Source organism: Cyanistes caeruleus, chromosome 6, assembly GCF_971803275.1.
Source record: "Cyanistes caeruleus chromosome 6, bCyaCae1.hap1.1, whole genome shotgun sequence".
Classification (NCBI taxonomy): domain Eukaryota; kingdom Metazoa; phylum Chordata; class Aves; order Passeriformes; family Paridae; genus Cyanistes; species Cyanistes caeruleus.
Window position 1 is genome coordinate 8,445,244 of NC_141706.1, and position 19,843 is coordinate 8,465,086.

General features: G+C 48.0%; 1 protein-coding gene across 2 annotated transcripts; it reads left to right on the forward strand.

Annotated features, from left to right (window-relative positions):
- Positions 1-863: 863 nt before the first annotated feature.
- RMDN3 (regulator of microtubule dynamics 3) lies at positions 864-19,770 on the forward strand. 2 transcript variants are annotated; one of them, XM_086892096.1, is made up of 12 exons: positions 864-1,035; positions 2,063-2,264; positions 2,835-2,981; positions 6,567-6,840; positions 7,569-7,671; positions 8,489-8,549; positions 15,123-15,198; positions 15,960-16,037; positions 17,228-17,326; positions 17,871-17,924; positions 18,857-18,937; positions 19,547-19,770. In XM_086892096.1, the coding sequence occupies exons 1-12, from the start codon at positions 891-893 to the stop codon at positions 19,598-19,600; spliced, it is 1,374 nt and encodes a 457-aa protein (XP_086748222.1). In that variant the 5' UTR covers positions 864-890; the 3' UTR covers positions 19,601-19,770. The 2 variants fall into 2 exon arrangements, with proteins under 2 accessions (XP_086748222.1, XP_086748223.1); XM_086892097.1 differs by having other exon boundaries at positions 865-1,035; positions 6,567-6,834.
- Positions 19,771-19,843: the final 73 nt, after the last annotated feature.

The following is a 19,843-nucleotide window of genomic DNA, read 5'->3' on the forward strand; positions in this document are numbered from 1 at the left end:
TCCCAGCTCTCCTTGGATTGGGCTGGCTCAGAATTGCTCCCAGTAATACAGATAAAGGGAAGCAATAGGTTCTTTGGCTCTGTCCAAATCCTGCCGTCACCCAAACCCCCAGAAGTGGGGAGAGCACACAAAGGGCTTGGTTTTCCTTCTCATGACTGGCACATTTTCCTAAGGAGCCTTTTTGCTCTTCCAGAAAAGGATATTTCTAGTTTCAGTGATTCTGGGATAAGTAAGTTCTTCCTGAGGGATCCCACCAGGAATGTAGCAGCCCACCACATTTCCTGCAGAAGGGAGAATACCAACCCCAAACGCTTGGGATGATTGTTTGGCCATTCCTGTCTCCTTTGTGCCTATTCCACCTAAAATCCACTATCTCATCCCAAAAAGCGGTGTCTCTGTGCCCACACTCCCTCACTACAACAGCCCCGTCCCACTCAACTCCCTTGGGCATCCCAAATTCCCATTTTTTTGTCCCTCGCTGCCGGAAGCCGCACCCCAAACCCAGCGCGGTTTCCACCCACGCGGGGCTGTGAGGGGACACCCGGCCTGTCCCCCCCGCACCCGGGTCACGGCGCCGGCACCACCGCGGGACAGGTGCCGAGGCGGCAGCGGGTGCAGAGCCCGCGGCCTTGGAGGGATTTTTGCCGGGACATTCCGGGGATCCGGCGCCTGTGGGACGGCGGTGACGCCTGCGGAGGGTGACACAGGCCCACGGCCGGGCTCGCCTCCCCGCCCACCTCCATCTCCAGGCGGCACCAGGCGCGCGCTCGCCGCCCCGCGCGCCGGTGACGTCACGCGCCCATAGACAGCGCCCCCTTCCCGCCCCGTTGTCGCTTCTCCGTGACGTCATCGCGCCGCGCCGCGGGCGGTGGCGCGCGCCTGGAGCGGCCATGGCGGTGCCGGTGGCGGAGCCGGCCCGGGCCGGGCCCCGGCTGGGGATGGCGCTGGGGCTGGCGGCGGGCGCCGGCCTCTGCCTCGGGCTGCTCTGGGCCATGCGCCGCCGCTCCAAGGAGACGACGAAGCCGCCGCGCCACGGTACGAGCGGGATCGGGCGGCGGGGAAGCCGGGTCGGGATGTGGGGAATGGGGCTGGAATATGCGCAGCGGGGATGGAATGGAGAGGAATGAGGCTGGAGTTGGTGTTGGAATTGGGGTTGGGATAGAGGGAATGGGGAAAATGGGATAGGCATGGAGCTGGAATGGAGGAAATGGAATGGGGCTGGAGTAGGAAGAGTAGGGGAGAAACGCGATTAGAGCTGGAAGAATGGGATTGAAACGGCGGGAGTGGGGTTGTAATGCGGGAAATGGGATTGGAAAAGGAAGAATGGGGGAAATGGGGCTGGGGTAGGGGAGGATAGGGATTGAATGCGGGGAATGGGGTGGAATGGGGGAGTGGGGCCGGGACAGGGGGAGGTGAGGTTGGGATGTTGGGCTTTTAGAAATGCTAATTCAGAACCCTGAACTCTCTGTGCTTCACCCACGTCTTTGCGAAACTTCGGGAACAGAAAGTGAAACCGTGCTTTTCATGGTGATCATAGAATAATGGAATCCTGGAATAGTTTGGGTGGGAAGGGACCTTAAAGTTCATCCAGTCCTACCCCCTGCCTTGGACAAGGACACCTTCCACTATCCCAGGTTGCTCCAAACCCCATCCAGCCTGGCGTTGGACACTTCCAGGGATGGCACAGCCACAGCTTCTCTGGGCAGCCTGTGCCAGGGCCTCAGCACCCTCACAGGGAAAGATTCCTTCCCAATATCCCATCCAAATGTTCTAGTTTGGATTTACTCCCCTTTGTCCTGTCCCTCCAGACCCTTTCAAAGAGTCTCTTTCCAATTTTCCTTCAGGCCCTGGAAGGCACAGTTGGGTCACCTCAGCGCCTTCACTTTTCCAGGCTAAACAATCCCAATTCTCCCAGCCTTTCCCTGCAGCAGAGCTGCTCCACCCCTCTGATCACCTTGGTATCCCTATTAAGCCTCCCCTGCACACGGAACTGGTCAGATTTCCCTCCCCTTTGGAATCCTTTCCCGCTTGGATCTAACGGCCTCGTTGTGTTCTGGTGCAGTCCATACCATGCCCAGAGCGCTGCTCCCGGCGGATGCGGGCGATGGAGCCATGCCCAGCCCCCTGCTGAAGAGGGACGGGGAGCTGGAGCTGCTGGAGCGCCTGGACTGCATGGTGAGGAGCATCGTGGAGCTGAGGAAGGAGGTGGAGGAGCTGCGGAACAGCCTCCAGCACCTGGCGGTGGAGATCGTGGGGGAAGTCAGGTACTGCTCCTCTCTCCTGGGCTTGGAGCAGTCCCTCCCTGGCATGGGAAAACAGCCACAGGATCCCAGGACCTGGGAATGACTGGGCTGGGGAGGGACCTCAGAGCCCACCCACCCATGGGCAGGGACACCTTCCACTATCCCAGGTTGCTCCAAGCCCCATCCAACATGGCCTGGAACAATTCCAAGGGATGGGGCAGCCACAGCTTCTCTGGGAAATCCATTCCAGTGCTGCAGCACCCTCACAGGGAAAGATTCATTCCCTGTATCCAACCTAAATTTCCCCTCTTCCAGTCTGAACCCATTCTGTCACTCCAGCTCCTGATGCAGAGGCTGGATGAACATCACATCTATGGATTCTGTTTGCATTGTCCATGGGTTGTCCATGGAGGAGGATTTGCTTTACCTGCAGAACACAACATTAGCTCCATTTGAGTTTGTATAAACAGCAGTACACCACCTTGTGATTTCTTTGGATATAAAGGGAATTGGGTGAAGTCTGCTGGAGAAGAGAAGGGGAATAGCAGATATCTCACTACCAAAGATTTATTTCTCTCCTTTTTCCTCCAGGACCCACCTGGAAGAAACCCAGCGCGTGACTCGCCGGAGGAGGATCCCCTTCCCCAGGGAAAGAAGTGACTCCACAGGCTCCAGCTCCATTTATTTCACAGCCAGCTCAGGGAATATCAACACAGATGATGGAGAGAGTGAAGGGGGGTAAGCAGAGCACTGGGACAGATGTTTTAGGGGATTTGGTGCCACAGCTGGGCAGTATAGAACATAGGGAAGGGAATTTTCTTCCCCTGCAGCCTGTTCTAATTTGCTTTTATTACAATAAGTGTGTTACTGCCAGGGCCAGACTGAGATCTGAAACGATCCTGACTTTTAAAGGAAGGAAAAAAAATAAATTTATGGGGTTTTAAAGAAATAATTTGATTAAAGAACCTTGCAGAAGGAAAGGAAGTGCGAGTCCAGCCTGGCAATGGGGCGAGAGAGTTTGCAAATCAAATTTATGGACAGTATATATTATATGAAAGTGATCAAATCAAAGAATATACTGAGGTGGAAAGGACCCAGGAGGATCATCCAAGTCCAATTCCTGGCCCTGTGCATGACAGAAGAGTTCTGTGTGGTGTAAGAACATCATTAAAAATGCCAATATAGCTGTGGGTTTAGTCTTGCTAGACAGGTAACAAGTTCTCCTGCACCTGTGATTGCTGATTTTCTGAGGAAATTCTGCTCTTTTGTGCCTGAATCTGACCACTTTTGTAGCTTTTGGGGTATGGAAGCGTGTCCCAAAACAGGTGGTGCTGCTGTATACATTTTCCCAGAGCAATTGGGATAAAATATCATTTACAGAGGGATTTTAGAGCAGTGGGAGCATTCCAGGGGGAATTTGGGCAGCCAAATGATCTGGGGGCTGGTGCCAGCTGGCATTTCAGCAGGGATTTGTCCTCTCAGGACAAAGGATAGGGATTTGTGACTGCCCTAAATCATGTTTATCTCTAATAACTGGAGCTGGTGAGGCAGCAGGGAGCTGCTGTGATCTCACTGGGGTTTTAGAGCTCCATTCAGCTCAAGTGGGTGTTGGAATGAGAGGGAAATTAGGGAAGAGGTGATTCACAGTGGTGTAATAAGTAACGAGGCTGCAGAACAGATTTTGAAACTGTGGAGTTGGTTCTGAAGGCAGGACTTGGATATTTGGGTAACAGCAGGTGCACTGAGTCACCAGGGGGACAATGGTTTGTGTAAAACTGCTGGAAAAGGGGGTTTTGTCCACACATCCCAGCCCTGGCTGTCCTCAGATCACAGAAAATTGTGAGTTGTGACAGAGGCCAAGAATTCAGAGTTACAGAAAAGACACCTCCTGAGGGGACCGGGGTGTATTTTACTGCAAAACCTCATTAATTTATTGGCAATCCAGTGGTGTTTGGTGGAGTCCTTACATTTTTAATTAACATCTGTAATTAGCTGTAATGACCAGTGTGGCGATCGATGGATTAGCAGCTCTCACCTGATTTAAAACTGGAATCTCAGGTAATGCCTCACTCTGGTCCTACCCAGAGGTACAAAATTATCAGTCAGGTCAGGACCAGCTGCCTGTAGTGTGTAGTGTTTGCTGCTAGGGATGTAAATGTGCTTGAAAAGTAACATTTTCAGGGTAGGAAATGTAAATTTTGGAAAAAAACTATTGAAGCTTTGGGGCAGGCACTGGGAGGAAGAATGAGCCTGTTGCAAACAGATGGATTTCAGCTGGGTGTTCCTTGCTGACAGCTGAATTCTTACAGTGAAATTCAGAACAAAGAACCCCCATTTCAGCTTTATTTTGTAAACCACGTGGGCATGAGCAGCTTCTCCAATTTCAGACACAATTCCCAAAAATCTCCCAAGAGTTTTTAGGTGGCTTGTGCTGCTTAATTTTCCTGTGTGGCTTTAGATTTTGGGCTTCTTCACCTTCTCTTCCCATGGGCTCTGTTTTCCTTCAGGATCACCATATTAAAGCATTCCAGAGCTTTCCATCATTGTAAACATTGAAAACAGGCTGATCACACCTAAATCCCTTAATCTCCCTGAAAACTTGGTGTTTCCTTGTCTTTTTGAACTGGCAGAATCTTATAGGGGCTGTCTGTCAGAAAACAGAGTTGTTTTTTGAGCTGAAGGACCAAAATCTTGGCAGCTGCCAGTAACATGTTGGGGGTTAGGATGGGGAAATCAGGGAATTCAAGAAGTTTAATTACTGGAAATGAGGAGGTCTAGAGAACTAATGATGCCATTAGTGTTAAGAAATGTAAATAAATGAGGATTTTAATCTGAGACAGAGCCGTGCCAGTGTCAGCTACCCTTGTTTTGATGTGTTATCCATTAATTCAGTGTCATCTCCAGCATGCATCCTTGCTTTCCTGCCTTTGCAGCGTGAGGCTGATGCTTTGTTTCTTCCTTCAAATGTTTCAGGACAACATGGTGGGGTTTTCTGTGTCTGGGTGAGGGTTGGAGGCTGTGGTGAGGGAGCAGAGAGGGGAATTCTTGAGAATTAGGGATGGTTCTCAGGAAGTTTTGATAGCCAGCTGTGTCTTGTTATCTGTGTATGGGCAAAGCCCTGTCACTGCCGCTGTCAGATAGGGGCTGTGGTCACATATCTGTGTCACCAGACAAAGACAGGGCCACAGGGCTGTCCCTGGGAGGAGCAGTCAGCCAGCACAGAGGGAAGCAGAGCTGGGAGTACCCAGTGCCCCCAGAGTGCAGGGAGTTTAGTTCCAGCAGAACTGCTGAAGTTCTCTTGGGCAGTTACTGATTTAAATCAACAATATCCCTGTGGTCAAGTGCACATTTTGACATGACTGGCTGATTTGTGCCTGTTCTCTGGTTAAGGGTTTTCAGGTAAAACTGAGGGGCACAGATAGTCTTGTTTGAAAGGGAATCAACTCTGTAAGTAGACTCCCTCCTGCTGTGGTACCACTGTGTAACACTGGTTTAAATTTGAAATTTTAATTCCCAGCTTGGGTGCTGGGGGAGCTTAATTTTCACCATTTTCAGGAGCTTTACAGGAACACTGAGGCTGGGAGAGACCTCCAAAGTCAGGGAGTCCCACCAGCGCCTCCATAATCCCTCATGTCCTGGTTTGTCTGACTACTTTAGCTGCTGGTCATTCCCTGGGTTTTTGCACATGTGGTGAACTCTTGCTGGATTCTTTGCTGGCAGGATATAATCCAGGTGGTTTTCCCACTGTTCTGCAGCTTTCCAGGTGGCAGTGGGAACAGGCTGGGTAGCATTTAATGTTCGGGGTGGTGGAGGTGTGAGGTGTTGCCAGGACAGCTGTTGTGCCTGACAGTCCCTGGAACAGGCTAAAACCCTGAGGTTATGTTTTTTTTTGCACAGGGATTGTTGAAATTCCCTTTTATCACCTGTACATTTAACTGCATTGTCCTGGCTCTGGTTTTAGCTGTTTAATTCTCTTATCCTGAGGTTAGAAGGGCTGAGAGGGAGGAGCTGTGACAGGCTGTGCAGAGGAGGTGGGGACAAGTAGAATCCTGGAATGCTTTGGGTGGGAAAGGACCTTAAAGCTCACCCAGTGCCACCCCCTCCCTGGACAGGGACACCTTCCATAGACCAGGCTGCTCAAAACTGACTCGGGACTTAACTTTGTTGCCACCTTCATCCTTGAGCTTTCTGGGGGTGATACAAGAAATGAGGTTGTGTGAGGCACTTGGGCTGTGCAGTTTTCTCTGGGGTAAGCTAAGATACTCTTCCTCTTCTGAGGAATAGCTCCTCAAACTGCTTTGGTGATGTTTTTTTCCCCCAAAGTTACACCACGGCCAACGCCGAGTCCGACTATGACCGGGAGTCGGAGCGGGAGAGCGAGGAAGGGGAGGACGACGTGAGCTGTGACACAGTGAGGGCTGTGCGCAGGGATTCCCTGGATCTGGTCCCTGAGGATGAAACCCCTCTGGTCCTGGATTCCTTGCTGGAGGAGGGGCTGGGGCAGCTCCTGGAACAGGCTGACCGGCTACACAGCGGGGATGAGCAGGACAAGAGAGAGGGGTTCCAGCTGCTCCTCAACAACAAGCTGGCGGTAAAGGTGCCTTGTTGTATTTTCCAGCACCAGGAAAGGGTTAGCTTGGATATCAGGAGGGATTTCTTCACTCAAAGTCCAACCTGGAACTGATCCCCACCTTGTCATCCAGCCCAGAGCATTGAGTGCCGTGTCCAGTCATTCCTTGGACACCTCCAGAGATGGGGACTCCACCACCTCCCTGGGCAGCTCCTTCTGTTGCCTGAGCACCATTTTCAGGAAGAAATTCCTCCTGTTGTCCAATCTGAACCTGCCCTGACACAACATGAGGCCATTTCCTCTTGTTCTATCCCCTTGCTCCCTGGGAGCAGAGCCTGGTTCCCTCTGGCTGCCCCCTCCTGTGAGGGAGTTGTGGAGAAGGTTCCCCCCTGAGCCTCCTTTTCTCCAGGCTGAGTCCTTCAGGTCCCTTCCCTCCCCTGGACATGCTCCATCCCCTCCCTCACTGCCTTTCCTGACTTGAGCCCAGAGCTGGGCACAGCACTGGAGGTGCCCCTGCAGTTCCTGGCACAGGGGGACAATCCCTGCCCTGCTCCTGTGGCCACACCGAGTTCTAAACTTGCCCTCGCTTCCCTCCGCTGCAGTTCTGCTTCAGTTCCTTTGGAATTGGGGCATTCTAAGGCTTAGAAAAATCCCTGCATGACTTCAGCTGTGAGTGCCCTGTTCAGCCTTTGTTCTTGACTCCCTTTTTCGGGGCCAGGCCGGGCCCTGATGTGGGATGTTTGTGTTCCCTGCAGTACGCGGGGCAGCAGGAATTCCTGTGGCGCCTGGCGCGGGCGCACAGCGACATGTGGGAGCTGACGGAGGACGCGGAGGAGAGGAGATCCTACGCCAGCGGGGGTAAGGAATTCCCTCCCGGCCCACAGAAGGGCTGGCACTCAGCTGTATGACCTCTCCACCTGCCAGCAGGGCTGTGGATTTATTTGTTTTCCTTAGAATCTGGATTTTAGGGGAGTGGGAAGCAGCACTTTAAACAAAAAAAATTTGTGTTTAGCAATTGAGCTTTCTGAAGGAGTCTAAATAGACTGAGACCTAGTTAGAGCTGGGAAAGTTGTTTCTCAAGCCTGTCATCCATTTCTCTGTGATACTAAAATAAACCATAAAATAAATATAAAATAAACAAGCTTAGGCAGTGGCACACTGGATTTTCTCTGTTGCCAGCAAATGCAGATATAAAAACAATACCTATTTTTAAATTTGCTCAGGGGAGTCACTTTAATTTCATTCCCTCCTTCTTCTTTACCACCTCAAAGATGTCTATAAGGTTTTAGGTGAGTTAGGATAGAACAAAAATTGTCTTTATTACAGCAGATGTGCAACAAAAGATACTAATCTAAATAATTTTTTTTTATTATGCACAGAAGTTATTTGATACTATAGCTAATACAATTATTCTTTTCTGTAAACCAGTGGAGCCACTTAATCATGGAATTTTAAATTTTGTATTGTCCTTTTAGCCATCAACAGGTGCTTAGTTTTCTAAGTTGAACCTGCCAGAGGATAAAATTATGTATGAGATGTTTTCAAGACAAATGCATTATCAAATTAACAAATATATGACTTTTATGCCATTCTGTTATTCTGACAGCCTCAGAGAAAGAAACTGGGAGAGAAAACAACTGAATTTCTTAGCTCTGACTACCTTTTTTTGTTCCAGGGAAGGAAGAGCTGGAACTTGCCTGGCAGAAATGGGATCAAAGCGCTGAGTGCCACCAGTGGTAAGTGACTTTTGACTTCTTGCTTTTAAGAAGTGTAGGAAAAGGACCTGTAGGTTTTTGTGAGCTGAGCTGCCGTTAAAAAAAGAATACAACCCCCCCCCCAAAACTTACTTGCTGTTACTTGCACACTGTGCCACACTGGTGGTGTTTTTCCATAAAAAGCCATTTTTAACGGCTTTGCTTAGTTGGTGTAAGGACTAACTTGAAAGACAGTAGGTTTGGTTGTGATGGTAGGAATAAATTTGGGGTATGTCTTACATCAGTTTAATTATTAATTTCTCTCTGAAGAGTTCTGGAGGAAAAGCTCCTAAATGGAGCTGCTTTTGAGGCAAGAGGGGATGTGTTTGAATCCATCAGCCAGGCTGAGTGTGAGCTTGGTGCTGTGCCAAGTTCCCTATTTTCCACTTAATTCTGGAGGAAGGAGATCCATCACTCTTATCAGACAGGCTTTTAGAGTCTCCCTGGAAGTGTTTGCTGGCACTGCTGGCTCTGCTCTCGTCACCCTGCAAGGCCCTTGGCTTGGAAATGAAGTGACAGAGCAGCACATGGCTCTTTTTTTATTTAAACTAAGGTATTTTATATATTTGTTCCATGCTAAAAGAAGAGATGATCTGCAGTTCAGCCAAGCAGCTGTGGCCAGCATTTCTGCCCAGGATTTCAGGAAGGAGGCAGGAGAGCAGGGGAAGGACCTTGCTCCCTTCAGCATCCTGGATGAGCAGGCTGTGCTTGCAGCTCATGTGTGGAATTTTTAAATGTCCTTTTATAAAAATTGCTCTGAAAGACAGTTTGTGGAGTGGTACAGATATTTGTGGAGATAAGGGAATGTGCTTTTCTGTTACTCTGGTGAATTCCTCTGTGAATGGTGTTTGTCAGCAGTTGCTTTGAAGGAGTGACAACTCTTATATTAGAATAAAAGGGATTTTTTTTTCCTCTTTAATGAAAATTATTGAGAAAATTATGAAAATATGTATGAAAATTAAAAATTTTAAATTAATTTTTAATTATTTTTATTATTTTATAATTATGATCAATATAAATATAATTATTTTACAATAATAATAAATAATTTTATTTTTTTTTTATTATTTATGTTAGCACACATTGCTGAGTGTCTTTACCAAACAAGATCTGTGCTCTTAAAATGAGTAAATTTACTTGAAGGATAGTTTTGATACTGGCATCTGAATAAATGCCTTTATCATCTTAAACTGTATTTCATTTGTTGGTAATGAATTACTGCTCTCAGTTAAAACTTTGATAGGAGGCAAGAATCTGGGAGCAGAAAAACCTCCAGCAGATGAAGGGTTGGGCTCTGTCTGCTGGCTTAACATCTTTGAATTACTGGGATTTAGTTGCCAGGGTGAATCTTAACATTTGTTTTTTACAAAAGCAGGTTCTTTTTACTCCAGTGTCCAAATATTGACAGTTTTGCCTTGAAATTCCAATCTTGGGACAATTTTTGGCCCCTCAGACCACTTTCCCAAACAGGGATAAGGCTCCTTCCTGCACAGCTACACCTTGCTTTCAATTCTCCAGGGCAGCTGGAGAGAGGAAACAGCACAGCAGCATGTGGGAGGCGTGGGATTTCTTGGGAGTGAATATGTAACTCCCATTATCAGCACACAAATTACTATTTTCTGCCACGAATAGAACAGGAAATTATTCCCTTCCCCACTCTGAAGTGGTCACAAGCTGGCTTAATTGCAATCTTTCTTTATGCAAATTGAATTCACCCTGGGGAGAAAAAACAGCAGAGGTTTTTTGGGGGGGATTTGATGCCTCAGCTCTTGGGAGAAGCAATCAGAGAACGTTGTTCACATTTATTTAAATTACAGTTTTATTCTGTCAGACTTCTCTCTAGTGACTAATTCCCTTGCTGAAGACCCTAATCCTTTATTATCTTCTGTCACAGGGGAATAATTTATTACCTCTCACCACCCATGTTGTCTTTCCAATATTCTTCTCCCTCTTCCTTACGGTTTTTCAGACAAAAGTGAAGGAATTCAGTGCAGGACACAAGCTGTGGGAGTGGCATGGCTTTGTGCTGGTGGGATGGTCCTTTGCATTCTTTCTTCTACACACAGCAGTCAACATCATCTTTCTCCTTCCCAGTGCATCCGAAATGGCCATTTTAATAGAAATATTCCCAGTTATTTTGCTGCCTCTCCACACAGGCTCTGTGAGGCTGCCTTTTTTTTCTGTGTGCATCATTTCATACTGATTCTCTGTTTTATCAGTTGCCTCTTAAAAGTTTGTGGACTCCTTCAGATGAAATTGTGCTGGTTTTTGGTGCTTACTCATTGTCTCTTGTGCTCGTCCTTTCCTCCTGCTGCCCACATCATTCCCAGTTTTTTGAGATGCCGGGGAGGACAAGAGGTACTTTGCCTGCAGTTGTCATTGCAAGGAGAGCTTTCTCCCCTCGGTGCCTTGTTGTCATTCAGTCTTCACTGACATTTTAAAGAAACAAAGAAAGAAAATAACTGGGGGAGGGAAGGTTTTCTGCTGGGGAATCAGTGCTGGCTACAGCTCCTTTCGGGGTTGGATGGTTGGAAGGATTTGGCAGCAGGAGGAAAAGTGGTTTGTCAGGAGTGACAGGGAGAGAAGTGTGTGGGGCTGTGTCTGGCCTGGCTTTGGGATCTGTCCAAGCTCAAAGGAGAGGCCTTTCATGGCTGTGTTCTGGCTGTGGAGTGTGGGACAAAGCTCTCCTTGTAGTTATTGCTGTTGGAAGCTGGCCGGTCCCAAGGGAGCCATCTCCGGGTGGAATGGAGAGGGAATTTGGTCAGAGCTGCACAGGCAGGCTCAGCCTTGTGCAAAGGGACTGATCTCTGTCCCTGCCGCCCTTTGGGAAGTTCCCTTGGGAAATGTTGGAGTTTTGTTGGGCATTTGGTGCCTTAAGAGTAGATCTGTGTATGGGAAATGAGGGATTTACAGGGAATGATCTTAGAGGCTCTCTAAAATTACTGTTTCTTACCTTGGATTTAGACACCGGAGTCATTCTCTGCTTTAATTGGCCAAGATCTCTGAGCAGGTGGAATTTTTGTCCATTTAAACTGATTTCTCCATGAGCTGATTTCAGCTCTTGAGTAGGACAGAGCAAGTTCCCAAGTCTGTTCTTGCTTTTAGGGAGGGAGGGATGGAGGGATGGATGGATGGATGGATGGATGGATTGTGATTGCCTAGACCTTTCAGAATCAGTGATTGCACAGACCTTTCAGAAATTAATTGAGAAACAGCTGTGGCCTTCTAGAATTCCCGGTCCATTCCCTGTGGGTGAGTCGGACATTTTACCCTGGAAATGAAGCTGAAAGCCACTGTTGTGGAAGGAATAGTAAGCTCCAGCCCCCTTGGAGTTATCCTATGTGTAATGGAAAGTGGGATTGGGTTGGATGAGTCTCCAAAATGTGCCCTTTCTTCTGGAGAGTCTGGCAGTTTGGTGGAACATCTTGATCACCAGCTCTTTTCAGTTCCGTGGGTACATCTGGCTGTCCGTGGGCAGATCCAGGATTTTTGAAAAGTCACAGCATTCCGGATATGCCTGGGAAATAGCTTGAATTTAACACCTGGCAGGGTTTCAGGATTTAACTCTTGGTGCATCACTGCCCAGATCTGGCCAATTCTGAGCTAGATTTTGGATTTATGAGCCGAGCATTTTCTGTTCTACAGGCAGATTAAACAGGGAATTTGCTGTCAGTGTGATGTGGGGCAGGAGCAACTCTGGGAATAGGTGTTAGTTCAGAATTTAGTGGAGGGAAAATATAATGGAATTAGAGCTGTCTGAATGCGTCCCCCTGACCTGTGTGCCCTGGAAGGTGAATTCAGAAATGTGAACATCCAGAAGACAGGAGCTCTCCCATACGGATGTCTGTGTTTTCCCCTTGGAAAAGCCAAAGGTTTTTTTTTCCCAACCTCTTCAGGATCAGTTGGTCATTAATTTCAGGTTGAGTCACTGGGAATTTTGCTGTCTCTCCCAAAGTACTAATTCCCAAATAACTTCTTACTTTAATTTTTGGTTGTTGCAGTCTAAATATCTGCCTGCTAATTCCCTGTCCCCTCTCTCAAGTGCAGGGACTCACATACATCTACCCAGTGCACAGGAAGGTGAAAAACTGAGAATGCTCACAAAATATTGGGAAAACTGTCTTTGGGATAGCTAAAAGAGCTAAGAGCTGCGTTTGGGCTAGCAGAGCACCCTGACTGTGGAGAGGAGGTGCTGGAAGCTCTGTATTCCATGGCAGAGTCCTGCTTCCAGGGAAGTCGGGATGCAGAACTCAAAAAGCCCTTCACAGTCTTGAGCCTGGGGATTTAAGCTCTCTCATCAGGCTCTCTCAGCTGGGGCTTCCTGCTTCCACAGAGTTTATTTTCTGATAAATGGGGAAATCCTGAGCTGAGATTCCTTTGGGAATTGGTGTGTCAGCAGCTTAATGAGGAGTCTGGCTGCTAATTAAATCAAGGGATATCCTAAGGAAAGGTCTGGATGGGTCTGAGCAGTAATGCATAGGGCACCCACTGGTTAGAAAGGATGAAAATCCCCGTAATCGTTATTTTTAATCTCTCCTGCTGCTCAGCCCTCCTGCACCTCCACAGTGCCTCTGGTGGCGCTCATCCCGAGGCATCCCATCGAATGAGCTGGAATGAATGACTTCATCCTGCCAAGCTGAGCAAGCAGGGGAGAGAACAGCAGAGCAGAGCCTGAAATCCCAGAAGTGCAGAGTTGTGGGTGTGAAAATGCCCAGCAGTCCAGTGGCCCTGAAGTGGGATCAGCAATGCTGGGTCAGGAAGAATCATCTTTCCTGGGAATACAATGAAAAAGCAGATCAGGTGTCTCTTCCCCTATGTATTTTTTAGTTTATTTCATGGTACCAAAGTAGGACTGCAGTTTAATTTACTGCTGCTTTTATGGCTTTTTCATCAGCAGTTCACCAGGCTGTTAAAAAAAACCCTGGAATTTATATTTGACATGAGACAACTGCATGATTTATTGTCTAGGAGTATTTTATCTCATGATCTTAGAAAATAAGTTTTTTATTGGCTTGTATTTCTCAACCCCTGTCATGCTGTGGTTAGGGATGTTTAGTCCAGGCTGGTGTATGTTAGGAAACAAACTGGAGAAGATCCTAAAAACACTCCATCATCTGCACACAACAGAATGGTGCAGTGGAGCCCCAGCAGCAGGAAAAGATTTTTGTCCCATAACTCACTGATCCAGTAATTCTTGACATTACCATGAAAAATAAGAATTTTAGAGCTGATCTAGAGCTTTTCCACAAGAAAGCTAACAAATTAAAAGAAGAGATTTAAGGCAAAATGCTAAATTGTTCATGCACATTTACACACTGGAAATGGAGGAGCGAGGTGTTGAGGGGATTTGTGGGATTTTGTGACTCTGAGGAAAGTGTAATTGGAGATTTAAAGGTCTCCTGACAGATTCCTGCACATCTGCTGTGGTTAATCATCCCATCAAAGGATGCTTTGGGAAATCAACGCCGGTATTGTGGCAGCACTGGGTGTGGGTGTAGGAAAGGGGCTTTTTATTTGCATCTTTCTGCCTTTCAGCTTTATTTTTTGCAAGGATAAGCCATGTTATTTATTTGTCTATCTCTTCCACCTGATACTTCTTGAGCCAAACTCGGAGAAGGGCTGGGAATGTCCTCCACTCCCAGAGCTCTTGCCCGAGCAGGATAAGAGGCCAAACTTCCATCTGCATGTTGTGTCCCACTTGAGAGCTCTCTGAGCTGCTGTTGTCTCTTGGGAAGTGATGCAGGGAGGGAGGTTTTGAGCCCCTGTGCTGCAGGGAGGTGAGATGGGAGGGTGCAAATCCACAGGGGATCAATCTTGAATTTCACGGCTCGTGCAGTAACTGCTTTTGCTGGGGCCTTGTTTCTCAGGCTCACAACTCACAGTCTCTGACTGGACAAAACTAAATGGCTTTGCACTTCCAGCACTGAACATGTGTCATTCTGTTTCCCAGCTGCAGGATGTAGGTAGGTTTTCCAAGTATTTCCCTGTGTGCTGCAGCTGGGCTGCTGCGTAAGGAGGTCGCTGTGCCCCGTAGTTCATTAGAGCTGCTCCTAGTCTGCCTCTTGCTGCAGTAACTTCACTCTGCACTGCTCTATGTTCTGGCACAGTTTTCCCTGCTCAGAGAAGCAATTCCAGGTGTGGAAGTGTGCTGCTCCTGGTTTTTAGCCATCAGTGCAGTCAGTTTGTGCCACACCCAACCCCTCCGGCTGCTTCATCCTTTGAGCTCATTCCTTCCTGGGAGCTACGATTTTGCTGCTTATGTCTTTTCCCTGTGAGGGATGTGCTGTATTCCTTGTTTTCCCCACTGAGGTATGAAGCCTTAATGCAATTCACAGAATCCTGGGATGGTTTAGGTTGGAAGGAACCTTAAAGCTCACCCTGTTCCACCCCTGCCATGGGCAGGGTCACCTTCCACTATCCCATGCTGCTCCAAGCTTTGTCCAGTCTGGCTTTGAGCCCTCATAGATCTTCCTTCTGCAGCCATGGACAGCAGGTAAATGTGGATTAAATGTGGATTCAATCCCAGCTGGCTCATGCAGATGTCTCCCCATGCAGGTTTGCCATCCTTTGTGGGCAGGTGTCAGAATATGAGAGCATTCCCAAGCGCATCCAGGCTGGATATGTTTTCAAGGTGAGTGGCCAGGAGGTGCTGGCCTTTGTGTGAGTACCTATTTCTGCAGCAGGAAATAGGGAAAATTGGCTCCAGTTCTTCTTAGGGAAGCAGTAGATCTCAGAGATGCACGAGTGGGTGGTTTGGGGTGAGGAGGCTGATTCCAACCATGCCTTTTGAGAGTGACTGATCTGCAGTTTTACACACTATAATTGCAGAAAAAAGAGAAATCTTGCAAATTAATTTAAGCAAAGGATGAGACTTAGAGCTTGAAACATGGAATTATTATGTGGTGATGAGATACAGCACCAGGTTCTCTGCAGTACGTGCCTGTGAACAACCTGCACCCTCCCAGGAAGCATTTACTGCTCAAAGAGGATTTAATTTGTCTCAAATTCCATTTTTTTTTAAATTCCTATTATTATTACTATTATTATGATGTCTTGTGGATGTTCCAGGGGAAGAGGATGTACATGGAACAGGCCACAGGTAATTGTTTCCCCACCAGCCTTTGGCAAGATCAGTGAGGTTATGGCAAAGCTCTGGAGCAGGAGTAAAATGCAGGTGTGTGTCCAGTAATTCCTGTTTCCGAGGCTGGAGAAATGCTGCTTTTTCTTTCACTGAATCCACTCTTGGGAAAATTCAGGATCTGTAGCTGTAATTTTACTGATTGTGACACTGAAACTGTGGATTTCTTCCTTTGCTCTTTCTCCACGTGCTGTCGTGGGTATTTTATTTGCTTTTGACAAAGATGTGACGCGTGCTGGTGGTGCTTCCCGCAGGAACACATTGATAAAGCCATTGCCCTGAAGCCACAGGACCCACAGCTCTACTATCTCCTGGGCAGGTGGTGTTACCAGGTAACAGAGTTTATTATCACCTCCTGGGCAGGCCTCTGAAGGGTTCAGAGCTCCAGCTTTGGGTTTTTAGTCACTGCTGGTGGCATGGGAGGTGAAATGGCAAAGGGTGGGTTAGGAAAAGCCCGAGCTGCAAACTCCTTTCCTGTTCCCAGGGCTTTACTCGGTAAAAACAACCTTCCTTCCACCCTCTGAGCACACAGGGATGTGGTCAAGGCCATCTGAGGAGCTTCTGCTCACAGTGCTGGTGTGTGATGTGTTGCACGTGTCCCCCTGCCACACACAGAACTGGAGGCACTGGAAGCATGTGCCAGCTGCTTTATGCTTCCTGACAGGGAAAAGCTTGGACTCAGATGCCATCAATCAGATTTAGAGCCTAAAAAGGGGAATAAAAGTCTGCACTGACTGCTGCTGTTCCATTTGTGCCATTGGAAAGCACTTTGTTGGGAGTGGAGCCACGGTGCAGGGATTGTAACTAGGATAATTGACAGTGGGAATTACAGAACAGCCCTGAGCTGAACTGCTGGGAGCTCCTAGCTCTTTTTCCTGTGGGGAAAATCCTTCCTTCACGCTGAGCCTGGAGCTGCTGAGGCCATGGAATAAAACCATGGATGGAAAGTATGGTAGTGCTCCATCTAGTCTGCATTGTTAGAATTATACAGGATTAAACAAGGGAGGTGGTGGAGTCCCCATCCCTGGAGGTCTTCAGGGAATGCCTGGAGGTGGCACTCAGTGCTCTGGGCTGGGTGACAAGGTGGGGATTGTCACAGGTTGGCCTCCATGGGCTGGGAGGGTTTTTCCAACCTAAATGATCCCATAATTATTTGGTGGGAAGGCTTCAGCCTGCCTCTCCCAAGGCATCTCTGGGGGGGTGGGGAGCAGGTTCTTATGGAAAGTTTAGACTGGGAGAAGGGAGGGCACAGCTGGGGGCTGGTTTGGCTGAAGCATGGCAGGTTGGGATTTGGGGCCATCCTAATCCCCAGTGTATGGAAGTGCAAAAGCTGACTCGGGACAAGGGAAAGGGAATCGGGTTGAATTCTGTGGCCAGACTTGGATACTCCATCGGAATATTCCAACCCTGCCGAGGGGTTTGGCTTCCTCCCGGGTGCAGGAGCAGCTCCCAGGGACTGGGCAGGCCCTTTTTGCTGGGCTGGTGTTGGATGGGTGGCCAGGTTGCCCTTTTCTCTCTGCAGGTTGCCCATCTGGGCTGGCTGGAGAAGAGGACGGTGTCGGCGCTGTTCGAGGCACCGCCGACGGCCACAGTGCAGGATGCGCTCCAGAACTTCCTGCGGGTAAGGAAATCTGGGAGTCTGCCAGGCAAGGGCATCACTGACCTGCACAGCTCGCAGGGTGTGCTTGGATCCCTCACTGGTGCTTCCCCACGGCCTGGGACCTGGGTAAAGGAAAGCTGGTGAGAGGGAAAGTTGTGAAACCTCCATTCCAGGATAGCCAGACAGAAGAATGGGATGTTGAAGATGTCAGAATTACAGCCCAAAGTGTTGGGAATTGGTTTAGGGGGGATTGGTTTTCCTTTCTGAGGCTGCACAGCAATTCCTTCTTGCTCAGTACTGGATACATCTGGGCTGTGCTTCCAGGGTCTGGGAGCTGGGAGCTCCTCCCTCAGAATATTTTACTTAAAGCCTGGCTAACTTTTCCATTTCAAACTTTTCCAGACAACTGTTTGAAGGTTTCAGGGGCATAGTGCTTTATGTATTTATTAGGATTCTCCTTCTTGCCATCAGGTTTTTTTTTCCTTTAAAAGCTGCAATGAGCCTGATGTAAGAATTAACTGTGTCCTTGCATATTGTGATATCACACCCTCCCTCTGTTCTGTAGGTCGAGGAGCTGAGCCCAGGGTTTTCCAAAGCAGGAAGAGTTTACATTGCCAAGGTAACCACTCACTTGTTTGTTCAGAGGGTAAGAAATACTTGTATTAAAGATCACCTTTGGCTGTGAAGTGCTGACTGGGTAGAAAATACTCCATGCAGGAACAAGATTTTATAGAATGATATTTTCTTTTATTTTTTAAATCTTCTTAGGCCAAATCACCTCGTGCAGAGGCTTTAAAATTGAGGGGTTTTTCCTTTGAGTCACCCAGTGGAGCATCCCTGTTTTTTAACAGATTAATTTCTGTATAAAGCAGGAATAGTGACTTGGTAGCCATGGGCTGGAGGTTTAATCCTTCCCCACCACAACTTCTGTGGTGATACAGCCACAGAATCATGGGGAAAAATAAAGAATAAAGTATTTCTCTTTTCCTGTCCAGCAGGGGAGTCTTGAGCCCTCTTGCTGAGGGGGTTTTAGCACCCATTTCCTTTTCTTGGGTGTATTTCATGGTCTCCAAATACCTCCAAGACTCTCTGGGCACCCAAAATCTTCCTGTTCCCAGAGGGATCACTGTCCCTCAGCTGCTGGTCACATGGAGAGTATTTCATACCTGCTTTAGGACCTGAGACTCCTGTAGATAATATTTATTACACTTTCAACAGTCTGGGTTTCAACATATGCTCCCAGGAGAGAAGTTTCAGTGGAGGAAATTGTGTGAGGAAGAGGGGAAATAGCAACTGAAAATCCAAGTAGAGCTTTGAAAAGAGTAAAAACCAACCAAAACCCAATCTCCTTGCCCAAAATGAAAGGGAGTCAAAAATATTTAGTATTCCAAGATCTGGTGGTGCTTCTGGGGCCTTGTGGCTGATACTGCAGGAAATGCCAGTGCAGAGGGTTAAGAGGCAGGAAGAGCTCTTTTTGGCAGTTGCCCAGTTCCATTTGCTGCCTGTTTTTTTCCATTTAACCCTTCTCCCATTGCCATTTTCCCTTCCCAGTGCTACAAGGACCTCGGGAACGCCTCGGCGGCGGTGCTGTGGATGGACCTTGCTTCGGAGCTGCAAGGGAACACCAAAGAGGTAACGCTCAGCTGGGAGCAAAAAGGGGTCCTGCCCCTCTGCTCCGCTCCCCTGAGATCCCAGCTGGATCACCGCACCCACAGGGAGGACAGGGAGCAAATCCAGAGGAGGGACAAATTGGTTGGGAGGGATGGGGCACCTCTGCCGTGAGGAAAGGCTGAGAGGATTGGGATTGTTCAGCCTGGAATAAAGAAGCTTTGTGATGCCCTAATTGAGGCCTTCCAGTGACAGGAAAGGTGAAAAGAGGGGCAAGGGTCTGGAATGACAGGAAAAGGGGGAGTGGCTTCAGACTGAAAGAGATTATGCTTGGATCAGGTATTAGGAAGAAATCCTTCCCTGTGAGGATGCTGAGGCACAGGTTTCCCAGAGAACCGTGGCTGCCCCATCCCTGGAAGTGTCCAAGGCTGGACTTGGAGCAACCTGGGCTTGTGAAAGGTGTCCCTGCCCAAGAACTGGATGGGCTTTAAGGTCCTTTTCAACCCAAACCATTCCAGGACTCCACAATATGCTCAAAAGCTGGTTTGGGATTGGAGAAAAAGAAGGGAAATAGTGTTTTTTATTTGTTTTAATTGAGTTGTACATTTATCTATTTCCCTCTTGCATTTCCAGGATGTAGAAAGCCAGAGGGAACTTGAGGAGATGCGCTCGGTCTGGGAGGAATAACTTTGGCAAAACTCTTCCCATTGCAGAGACAGTAAAATTCCAAATGGATTTCATGATCCTGATAATTCCAAGTACACAAGGATAAACAACAGGAGCTTACAGGAAAACACCCAGCAGCACATCCAGGAAAACGTCTTGGAATTAATGGGATAAAATCGTGGTTTATTTTCCTTTGCAGAGCACTGCATGTGTTTGATTTTAGGATCCCTAAAAATATTACATTCCTGAAAAACGGGGGAATGT

Bases quoted from the DNA above. Each gene is read 5' to 3' on its own strand.
- RMDN3 (XM_086892096.1), top strand. From the start codon at position 891: ATGGCGGTGCCGGTGGCGGAGCCGGCCCGGGCCGGGCCCCGGCTGGGG. The intron at 15,199-15,959 runs GTGAGTGGCCAG...TGCTTCCCGCAG, and splicing joins AGGCTGGATATGTTTTCAAG to GAACACATTGATAAAGCCAT. The intron at 17,327-17,870 runs GTAAGGAAATCT...TCTGTTCTGTAG, and splicing joins CGCTCCAGAACTTCCTGCGG to GTCGAGGAGCTGAGCCCAGG.